The following is an 11742-nucleotide window of genomic DNA, read 5'->3' as shown; positions in this document are numbered from 1 at the left end:
GGTCAAAACCAGTTTGTTAATAACAATTTTGTGCATTGTAACTTTTTAGTTGCTGTAAAAATCTGCACAATATGAAATCCTATTGAGACAGAATCCACTATAATACTGTATTATAATTAGCTTTGTAGTGTGACTATCTGAAGCCCTAATTAAGTATATAAAGTTAACATTTAAGTGATTGGCATTTAAAACACGACATGCAGCAACAGGTATCAAGACTGTTTGGTTCATCACAATGAAATTATAATAAATAGTTCATTTTTGTATGCAGTGTAATATATTTAGACATCTATGCGTGTATATACATATATATTTCTCTTCAACAAGTCACCTGGTCGTCTGTTGAGACCCTTTTGTAGATTTAAAACAAGGTTTTAACTGTCCTTTAAACACAGCTGCTCTGGATTCACGCCAGTCATCCTCTCAGCTTTGCCCTTTTAAGGCTCCATAAATCAGATAACATCCATATTTGTGATATTGCAAAGGTCATGTACGACTGGATGGCCAGTTGATCCCAATACTTCAACGCTGTACATGTTTTACAGTAGGTCGAAGAGGAACCTTTGACTTTAATATTATTTTCAATGATATAAAAAACAAAACACTGCAGACAGATTTTAGTTATCCCAACCATTTATTTTGGACAGATTTCAACTGAAGTGAGGTCTTACGAAAAACAAAAATAAACGTAGGAACAAAAAAGAAATACGGCTAGAGGTTTGTTAACCTCAGATGTGAATATGGTTTCCATTCATATATATATATATATATATTTTTATTTCCTTTTGGAATGGCCCATCAGCTCATTCAGAGTTACCGTTGTGGAACATGCCCCTCCCCTCCCCCTCCAGGTGGAAGGAAGAGAGGCAGGGAGACAGGGGAGTAAGTGATGGCAAATGGGGGCGGAGCTACTCGTTCTGGGCTTTACATGGCGAAGAGGATGAGGAAAGCCACCATCAGACAGAAGAGACCCATGGCCTCAGACAGGGCGAAGCCCAGGATGGCGTAGGAGAAGAGCTGCTGCTTCAGGGAGGGGTTCCTGTGGGGGGGGAGACAACACACGGATGATTAAATGGGAACATCACACAGGTGTTGAATATGATGTTTGCCAACAACAAATTCAAACTCAATCCGCAGCGCCAAGAGCGAGCGGCGTTGTGATTAAAATCAAGATTTAAATTAAGGGATTAAAGGTAGGACGAGGGTTCCCTCTCCGTTTGGTTGTGCACATCTATACTTCGGGGGAAACGAGCCGTGACTGACCCGAGTCTTTTGGGCCACATCGATTCATACATGCAGGTTTCATGTGTGCTTTTAGATCAGGCCTGAAAAAGGCCTATGAAAGTATATGTAAATCCCAAATTATGAGACTTGAAATTCAGATTATCTTGTGTAAATAGAACATTTTGGGAAAACCTTTATATTTGTCCCCATTTCCTGTACAGTTTGCTGAGCTCACACGTGGACAGTGAATGTGCATCTAGAGCTTAGAATAAGCAGAAAATGGCTGCATGTTAATTAGTGACCTTCAGGTGTATTTGTAGGCTTGCTTCAAGACAACTTTGGGGAGATAGACTAAATAAAGGTCATATAACTTTAGATAGAGCCAGTCTGCAGAATCCCAGATTATAGGCTGTATACCAAGCATTTAACTTTACAGACTTGGGCCAATCATAATCTTGTTCTCAAAGGAAACCAGAGCCCTTTTCCTGCTGCTCAACTAGATTTATAAACGTAACGTTGTTGTTCGACCAGCGGATCAATAACGCCTGTTGCATGTCCTGATTGACAGGCCACAGTCGGCCTACACGAGTACAGGAGTACAGGTCCACGAGGGGACGCCCTCAAGGCTCAGCGGGCCAGAGAGTCTAAAACCGGCAAGGACCGTTCTGGAGCATTTACAGGGGAGGGATTACGTAGATTTATTAAACTGTGAATAGCGAGCGAAGCGTTCGGCAGACGGCGTCGGCGAGTGAAACCCAAGTCATCACAATAGTCACGTCTCCTGAGCGTCACACCCTCACCTGGCGTAGCCGATGATGAGGCTGCCGAACACGGTTCCGATTCCAGCTCCGGAGCCGGCCACGCCCACAGTGGCGGCGCCGGCGCCGATGAACTTGGCGGCGGTGTCGATGTCCCGGGAGACGGCGCTGGTCTGGAAGGAGCGGCTCAGGACTGCAGACTGGCCGACGGGCAGCAGGGCCTGGGGAAGGGAGGCCGGGGAACAGTGAACGACACAAAGTCAACGCAGTTTAGGAATTTAATTTAGAAAAGCCCGATCACGGTTGTGCTGCCGATGAATGACATCGGTTATATTTTGTGAGGTTTTTATTATAGCAGCTGGTATCAAAGTGAACTTTTCTCCATGGGATAAAAAATATTGCAAAGTCTGTATAAACCGTCAAATCCTGAATCTTTTTACGCCGTTATTGACCTCAATTGATTTGCAGGAAACAATTCACAAGAGTAGGAAAAGAAATATTGCAATAATATTTTCAGACCAATTAAGCATCAAGTCATCCAACCCAATATCCATTTATATCGCTTTGAAAACATCTGGATTCAACTTTAGAAGCAAAAAAATACATTATAATACCTTTGCCTAATCTTTATTTTTACTCAGTCAACGTTAGCTCCAGACCGAGCGGCCCACAGGGATGTTTAGGTAGCATCTTAAAGTGTGTAGTAGGACTTTTAGATACTCAGCCAGTTATCTCGTGTTGATGTGGGTTGGAATGGCGATACAATATCCAGAGAGATATTTGTTTCTATACATTAGAACAGAGGTAGTGAGTGGAGCATATTAGATGACAGCCAGGTCAGGAGGCCTGGGCCACTTAGAGGATTGGAGGTCAAAGGACTGACCTGCTGCTCCGCTGTGGCTTCAGGTCTGTTGAAGACGGAGACCGAGACTGGCCGGGCGAGGACTCTGGACCCCCCACGCAGCTGCAGGACGACAACACAAAACAGAGTTAGCAACAATGAGTCATCTTCAAACATTTTATTGCAAAGAACAAATGTAACCATCTGAATAATTCACTTTTAACTGACAGCATCAAAAGGATCAGCTGCAGTGTCTAGTATATTATGAGCTAAAGGAAACAAATGCAAGTCGGCTGACTTTCTCCAGTATTATCAAAAATGCACCTTTTGTCAGTCCATGAGGTCAGAGGTCAACTAATGAGGGACATTAAGAACCGTTTTGTAGGACAAAGAGTTATGAGTAAATCCATCAAATTAGATAAATGTAGTAAAACATCAACAGCATAATCTCAGTGGAAACTTGTGACACTTATATTAAAATGAACGGCTGAATATAAAAGATGGCAATATTAACGATAAAATGAAGTCTAAATATTCACTGTTGCACAACAGTGTGTAGAGACCTCAGGGTCTCCACCAGGGCACCTTTAATCTGCTTTTAGTGAGGATTGAAAGCCTTTCATTGGCCACGTCGCTCACCAATAGAAAACCATCCTGCCGAGCAGCGTGGACATGTGGAACTCTGTCCTCCATGCCTGAGATGCTGGAGGGTCAGCTGACGTGGCAATGCCACAGACTCAGACCGTTATAAAGAGCATGATTCCTAAACTACTGTGTCCTTGAGATCAAAACAAGGATGCCAGACGCTGTGGAACTGAATGTGCTGCAGAGTTCTGTGGTCAGGACACCGGAATTTCCCATTCCCCTTCCCACAGGTGGTTTGACACCTTTCTTCAACAAGTCAACAAGACATTTAGCTGCAGTCAACTGACGACGCTCACAAGCATCGTTGCACGTCTTCAGCACATTAGTGACCAAAAGTATTTAATCCGACGTACCACAGCTGGAGAAGTGACGAATTTGGCGCAGGCGTACATGGCTGGGAGCTGGAGAGAGAGAGAAGGAACAAGTTAGTCAAAGTCAGCATTCTCATGCACAAGTGGACGAATCAAGAAGAAGATTCAGATTGACGGGTTAAAGGCAGATTGACGAACGTGCAACTGAAAGAGCCACCAGGTGTTAAGGGGGACAGACAAGTTGCATTATATGACAAACGTGTTGAAACCGATAGTCTACAATTATTGTCACCTTACCAATGTCAAGGCATTTCTAGTTTGTGACTTTTGGGGAACTCTAAAAAAAAAAGGAATCGTCCAGTGTGGTGGAGTCTGAATGACGTGGGATTAAACGGCAGGCTTCAGCTCGGTGCTCGTTTGTTCTTCATTGACCTGCAGGTCTGACAGCTTTGGACGTCACCTTAGGCTCACAGCCAAAGGGTACACACTCACCTCGGTTACCAAGGCATGCAAGTGTACGTGAAATAAAATCAGCTGCAAGGTTAAGATCACTGGAGGGAATCTCTTTGCAAAGGTCAAGTGCAGCAGCAAGTGGATCGAGAGGAGCCAGGCAGACTACTCCGAGGATGAGCTCCCCGAACGCAACAGGCCACCGTCTGAAGCCGCGAGGGCATTTCTGCTGGAAAGTTGTGCGACACTACGTGAAGGCTGGGGGTGGGTCAGCAAACATCAGCATTACGTTGCGATTCATGCAATGCCAAGGTTAGCCCACCTGTCTGCAGAGCAGAGTCCGGCTGACAGGGCTAGGAGAGGAGGGCTAGCTCAAGGAGCTAGGCTAAGCTAACCAGTCTGCAGACTTGAAGGTCACAAAATAAAGATCCACAGACGGTCACATTCGGCCTCGGGAGCAGACACGGTGCACCACCCCGATATATAGTCAACCTGCACCGGGCTGCGGTGACCAGGGGCGCCGTGACGCCGCTGCTGCCCCGGCGGGGGGACGTCCTTGTCGCGGCGGGGTGAGTCGTTGAAGGCCCGCCGTGTCAGACATCTTACGTTCAAGCGTCGGCGCAGCTCGGCCGCGCCGAGGCCGTGAGGGACGTCCGCGCCCCCACAGCCGAGGTAGGACACGCTCGGGCCTCACCTGTGCTGCGTTACCTGACGCACGGGCGAACCGAGAGCCTAGAACCGACGGACTCACGTCGATTCTAGGGACCAGTTCATTCAATGGCCGACCTAGCATGCAAGCTAACGAATGTTAGCAATGACAGCAAGCGTCACGAGCGGGTTTTGAGCCCGCGAGACGCGAATGCATTCACAACACGAGTGCACATGAAGAGCAGGAGATGTGAAAAGCAAATATTACCGGTTTGTTGCGGCCTTCGGAGGGTCCTTGGTTAGCGGCTGGCGCACACAGCGGCAGTCAGTGAGTGTAGGATGGGACAAAGTGTCACCTTGTGCTTTATAAGATCGGCGTCTACGTCCTCAACGCCCATTGGTTGACGCCAATCCTCCTTCGTATGTCATTGGCTCGTCTCCGTGTGACGGCGGTCAGTTTAGCCAACCGGATAGAGCGTTATTTAAGTACAACGTTTTTGATTAGTCAAGAGGTTTAAAGGGGCGGGACTAAAGGAGCGTTCATTAATTCCATTGGACGGTGTTGCCGGGCGGACGAGTTGACAAGAGGGGAGCCGCCTGGCGGCAGGAGAAGCTGTGGAGCTGCCGTGGAGCAACCTTTCAGAGCACATCCAGTGTCCTCTGCTCCGATTGGTTGCTCTGTGGGAAGTCCCGCCTCTTCATGAGCCTCACAAGGGTGTCCTTAAAAGTAAGCAATGGTTTTACATTGCACGCTATCTACAAAGGTATGTAACGCATTAAGAAAACATTGATTTGTTTCTAAAATCGTTTTGTTGTAGAGAAACATTATGAGTCCACAATTAGCCTCACTTGACAGCATTTAATAATTACTCATTAAAACATGCAAGAGATAAAGTCAGGCAGACTTAAGACAAAGATTAAATTTTTAGAAATATCTGACAAAAAAAAAGGGAATTCCGACAATGGGCACCGACAATATTAAATAAATGTTAAATAAATGTAATAAAGCAACAACCAATTTTTTTCAGCATGCACCTTCTGTTAAGAGGTAAAACAAACATTAACGTTGACATTTTACATGCTATATCGTCTAATATATCTAAAATATGCTAAAGTTTGATTAAACCTTTTTACTTTAGCGTTCACATCTCGCGACAGCCTTGGAGGAAGAGACACTACACTTCCTGTCTTAATTATAAGCAATGTCCCTTCTCTTATCTCCTCTACAGAATAATTCATTAAGATAACATGTTGTTTTACATGTGATTAGTGACATCATACTATTAAGGGTAATACTATAAAGGTTGGTGGTCCAATCCCCGCCCTAGTCGATGTGTCCTTGAGCAAGACACCTAACCCTGAGTTGGTCCCTCCCTGTGTCTACGGTGTATGAATGTCACATGATCGTGAGACGCTTTGGATACAAGCGTCAGCTAAAATGACATGAAATGTAAAATACAACATGAACTGACACCAAAACATAATTCACATGTAAAGCCCACTGTGCCCTTCTTTTTGCTGATAAGAGATCTGGACCAGTACTTTTCATTCAGCTGATGCTTTTATCTCTTATTTAAGTGACATGCATTCACGCCCCTATAACATCTACGTGAGCCACCCAGCGTTAAGTGTCTTGCTCAAGGGCACATCGACTAGGAGGAGCACATCCGGGGGTTGAACCAACGTTCCTGATTGAAAGACGGACCTGCTAACCACTGACCCACAGTCAACCCCATTAGGGGGCTTAATGCCTTGCTCGAGGGCATACGAGTGGTGGTTATGAGGCAATCGCACTCAAATCTTTCTTTTCCACCTCGATTCAGAGAGAATCAAACCGGCAACGAAAAGACTTCTCCAACGCCCCTCCCCTTTCTGCTTTGAACCAATAGTGTGACCTGGAGAAGCTTTCTCTGGATCTACTAAAAGCTTTCAAATAATTTAGCCAAGTGAGATTTCACCATTTAATGTAAAATACGTGCAAGCTCAATTAATAGTGTTTTAAAGACTCCTTCCAATTCAACTCAGTTTATTTAATACAGCCCAATATCACAACGTACAACCTCCCCTCAGAGGGCTTTACGATCTGTACACATACACATCCCTGTCCTTTGACCTTTGACCTCACATCTCCAGCTGCTTTAACATGGTTCCAACTCTCACAGTTCACACGCGCTCCTGTCTTCATGGTAACGCTCTGGAGCTGCATAGCTGGTGTTCTGGCGCCACCTAGGGGTCAGTCTCTGTTGGTGCTCTGTGTGGACGTGGTGGCTTCAGGTCAGTGTTTACCTGAAGGTCCGGACTGACGGTATTGCAGTGGCGGGCCGTGGGCCTGGGGCCTGGGCCTTCAGTGAGGTCCTACACAGTCCCACCCGAATTAATCCACCTCTTATTACTGTCATTATGATGCCATGGCTCTTGACCAGGGCTCAATACGTCGATCGCGGCGTAGTATTGGTAGATCACATGACATAAAAAAAAATTGGCCCGCCCCCGTCATTTTCTCTATAGCACGTCTTTGTTCATTTATTAAACTAAACAGCCGTCTGATGTTGATCGTATCTACACAACAGCATGTCATTTTTCTCGGCTCTCCGTCTCGCGCACTGCAGAATGCGCGCATCGGGACGGAGAAAAAGAAGAAAAAAAGTCACTTGCACTCGTTTGTTCACTAAACAGGGCATTGTCGCACCCAAAGCAGATTTCAAGTATATGCTCGACCAAATCGACATCTTCTCCTCCTTCCGCCATTGTGGGTTGAAAAAACAGCTTTGTAGTCCGCGAATTAATTCCTTTATCAAATTCAGTTTCCTAGTTCTGAGGTTTTGCATCTACCTGCCCATAGGACCCGCCTCTCAATATTGGTAATCCAATCAAAAGACCTGCAGCACTCCGCCTGCTAGCTGGCTCCTGTGCCGCTTCCGGGGCCTTCGAGAAGGCCTAGAGGAGCCAACTCTAAAGCTGATTGGTTGACACAACATTGTCATTCCCATTCACTTGAAGCTACCAGCGCCTTCAATGTTGATTCTGAAGGCCTAAGGGCAGATGTTAGCCCCCTGGCAACACACGATGGCTGAATATGATTGGATAAAATATCTAACATAAAGACCAGCCCTCCAAATCTCAACCTGGCGCTGGCAGCAGCGCAACCAAGAGGAACGCTATGAAATTAAGAGAATAACTCTTACTCTGGGAAATAATTGAATACATATTTGTGGGGAAATATATTTAGAAAAAAATATATATTCTGATGATGTTTAGGCCAGCAGAGAAGGCCTTGCTGGCCCTGACGGCCCGCCACTGCGGTATTGAGACTTCTCACTCAAACTATCTGCAGTCCATCCTTTGTGTGCTCAGATCTAGAACAAGAGACCGTTTGGGTTGGGTTGCACTCAATCACCACAAGAGTTTTAAATCGATTTAAATTCAACTCCTACATTCCCTCCAGGGGCCCAAAGCAGCAGCTGCACCCAACAGTATGGACCCCAAGAAAAGGCTGTATTAAATGATCATATACTTTGTTTAAAAACCTGTGCGGAGATATGGTCGATTATTAAATCCTAATTCATATATAGCTTGAGTAAATGATCTCACTCTACAGTGGCCAGAAGATAACAGCCTTCATGAGCACAGGGACACAATGAGTATCAAAGTCTGACACACACACACACACACATATATATATACACATAAATGTGTATATATATATATGTGAATATATATGTGTGTGCAGGGCCGGAGTGGGGCCACTTTTCAGCCCGGGAATTTCAGGCTCAAGACCAGCCCACTTTTTTCATGGTAGTGGATATTGGATAAATGAAGCAACAGTTCAGCTCTTACTATCCTGTAGTTCTTTTATTAATACCATGGTCCAACAAATAATGTAAATAATCCACTTAAGATGAGAAGTTAACAAAAAATATGCATAACATTAAAAAAGGCAGAAGGGCATAGCAGGGGTGTCAGACTCAGATTAGGCAGTAGGTCAGATTTGTTGGAGTGAGACCTCATGGGAGCTGTCATTGTTATTGTCATGGTCATTATCATTTTTCTGCATGAGTATTATATAGTGGTGATTTACTCCTTTACTATACCCACTTCTGAGCAAACAATGCATATTGGTTCATCAAGTACTGTCATATACTGCTCTTTCTTAGAATATATAACTTTAATTCATATTGTGTCCTCTGTTATCCTCTCTACCTGTCCCTGTAGTCATGGCCTTCTCATTGCAAATGTCGGGCTCATCATTTTCAGCAGGAGACTCTTATCTGCTGCTCCGAAGCTACAAAGAAAAATTAAGAGTCATATTACTGCATACTTCAATATCAATATCAACATTATATATCAATATTTCCATAATATTTGCAAAGTCTATGGATCGCCATATTTTGGGTGATATAAAAAGGCTAATATTTTAATTCAATTTAATATTTTGCTTGGGAATAGGTTGACAACGCTGCAATGATATTAATCAAGGCTACGTTAGCCGAATAGTTATGTTGCTAATCATTAGGCCTTTGTCTCTCTTTACCAGTTGCCACTTGTGTTTGTCCTCTTGAAAATAAATCTGTAAGCTTGGCACATTTGGCAGCATCCTCCTCCAATGACTTTCTTTTTTTCAACCTGGCTTTTCCAGCCCCTCCTGCCCTCTTCCTCCCGTCCATCCTCCCTGACGCGTATCGTTACGGTCGGGCCGGCCCAGCTATCCGTAGCTGAGAAAAGTTTTTGGAAAAGACGGCTAAGGGCCGAACCAACTCGATTAGGAAGTTCTCCTCTCCCAAATTGAGTTGGTTGGTTCCATAATGGACTGAACCAACTCTATTATTTGGGAGGGGTGAACTTCCTCGCATGGTACAACCCATGCAGAGGCTGCGGTGTCAGAATGCAGAACGTGTGTAGCCCACTTTAAGAGAAGATGGACTAACATGACAAATGTCAACAAATAAAATTCTCGACCGGCCCAGAAGTGAAGCGGCCCACCAGGAACTCTCCCGATTCTCCCGATTACCCACCCCGGGCCTGTGTGTGTGTGTGTGTGTGTGTGTATGTATACACACACACACACCCTATAAGTTTGGGGTCACTTAGAAATGTCTTTTGTTTTTATTTTCAAAAGAAATTTTTTGTTTTTTTTTTAATTATAAAATTAATCAAAAATACACACAACATTAATGTGGTAAAATAAATATTCTAGGTGGGTGGAAACGTTTGGTTCTAATGAAATATCTCCATAGGTGTATAGAGGCCCATTTCCATCAACTATCACTCCAGTGTTCTAATGGTACATTGTGTTTGCTAATCGCCTTAGAAGACTAATATCTGATTAGAAAACCCTTGTGCAATTATGTTAGCACAGCTGAAAACAGTTATGCTGGTGATATAAGCTATACAACTGGCCTTCCTTTGAGCTTGAAGTTTGAAGAACAAAATTAATACTTCAAATATTAATCATTATTTGTAACCTTGTCAATGTCTTGACTATATGTTCTCTGAAATGTTCAATTCATTTGATAAATAAAAGTGAGTTTTCATGGAAGACACAAAATTGTCTGGATGACCCCAAACTTTTGAACGTTAGTGTATATATACACATACATATATGCATCTACAGATATTCACATATATATACACACACACACACACACACATATATATATATATATATACACGACCAGGCAGTCTTACGTTTTTTCCACAAGCCCAGAGCATCGAGTGTCACGACACTGGAGAGAAGGAAGAGCTTCTCCAGGGGAGAGACCTCCAACACCTGTAGACCGACACAACACAATACAACACAACACAACAAGACACAACACAACACAACAAGACACAATACAACACAACACAACAAGACACAACACAACACAACAAGACACAATACAACACAACACAACAAGACACAACACAACACAATACAATACAACACAACAAGACACAATACAACACAACACAACACAACAAGACACAATACAACACAATACAACACGATAAAACACAACAAGACACAATAAAACACAATAAAACACAAGACACAATACAAGACAACACAATGAAACACAACACAATGAAACACATCACAATGAAACACAATACAATGAAACACATCACAATGAAACACAACACAATGAAACACAACACAATGAAACACATCAATTCAATTCAATTCAGTTTATTTGTATAGCCCAATTTCACAAATTACAAATTTGTCTCGGAGTGCTTTACAATCTGTACACATAGACATCCCTGCCCCAAAACCTCACATCGGACCAGGAAAAACTCCCAAATAACCCTTCAGGGGGAAAAAAAGGGAAGAAACCTGGAGGAGAGCAACAGAGGAGGATCCCTCTCCTAGGATGGACAGATGCAATAGATGTAATGTGTACAGAAGGACAGATTTAGAGTTAAAATACATTCAATGAATATGACAGAGTGTATGAATAGTTCATAGTAGGCATATTCCACGATGGAGACCTCCACGATCCATCAGGCAGATGGCGGTGGGGAGGAGGAGGGCGGAGTCTCAACAGGACAGTGGCGTAGTCATGAGCAGGAATTCCACGACCCAGACGATCCATCAGGCAGATAGGATCTATGCCGTCTCATAGGGTCCGATGACCCCATGAGACGAAAGTCAAAAGGACTTCCGGGAGAAAGCAGAGTTAGTAACGTGTGATTGAGAGATGAAAATTCATCCTTAAGGAGAGAAAAAGAGGAGATAGGTACTCAGTGCATCCTAAAACGTCCCCGGCAGCTATAAGCCTATAGCAGCATATCAAGGGGCTGGACCAGGGCAAACCTGATTCAGCCCTAACTATAAGCTCTGTCAAAGAGGAAGGTCTTAAGTCTACTCTTAAACGAGGTGACT

General features: G+C 44.0%; 1 protein-coding gene across 1 annotated transcript; it reads right to left on the bottom strand.

Annotated features, from left to right (window-relative positions):
* Nucleotides 1–611: 611 nt before the first annotated feature.
* atp5mc1 (ATP synthase membrane subunit c locus 1) lies at nucleotides 612–5240 on the bottom strand. The gene is made up of 5 exons (XM_056407988.1): nucleotides 5146–5240; nucleotides 3822–3869; nucleotides 2866–2946; nucleotides 2025–2203; nucleotides 612–1039 (listed from the first exon to the last, which is right to left on the bottom strand). Exons 2-5 carry the CDS (start codon nucleotides 3858–3860, stop codon nucleotides 925–927), a joined length of 414 nt encoding a protein of 137 aa, XP_056263963.1. The 5' UTR covers nucleotides 3861–3869; nucleotides 5146–5240; the 3' UTR covers nucleotides 612–924.
* Nucleotides 5241–11742: the final 6502 nt, after the last annotated feature.

This window comes from Pseudoliparis swirei, chromosome 23 (genome assembly GCF_029220125.1).
Source record: "Pseudoliparis swirei isolate HS2019 ecotype Mariana Trench chromosome 23, NWPU_hadal_v1, whole genome shotgun sequence".
Taxonomy (NCBI): Eukaryota; Metazoa; Chordata; class Actinopteri; order Perciformes; family Liparidae; genus Pseudoliparis; species Pseudoliparis swirei.
This window is presented reverse-complemented; position numbering and strand designations above follow the sequence as displayed.

Excerpts from the sequence above, each read along its gene's own strand:
- atp5mc1 (XM_056407988.1), bottom strand. The coding sequence starts at position 3,860 with ATGTACGCCTGCGCCAAATTCGTCACTTCTCCAGCTGTG. Across the intron at positions 2,204-2,865 it reads AAGCCACAGCGGAGCAGCAG|GCCCTGCTGCCCGTCGGCCA; the intron begins GTCAGTCCTTTG and ends TCCCTTCCCCAG. Across the intron at positions 1,040-2,024 it reads CTCATCATCGGCTACGCCAG|GAACCCCTCCCTGAAGCAGC; the intron begins GTGAGGGTGTGA and ends CCCCCCCCACAG.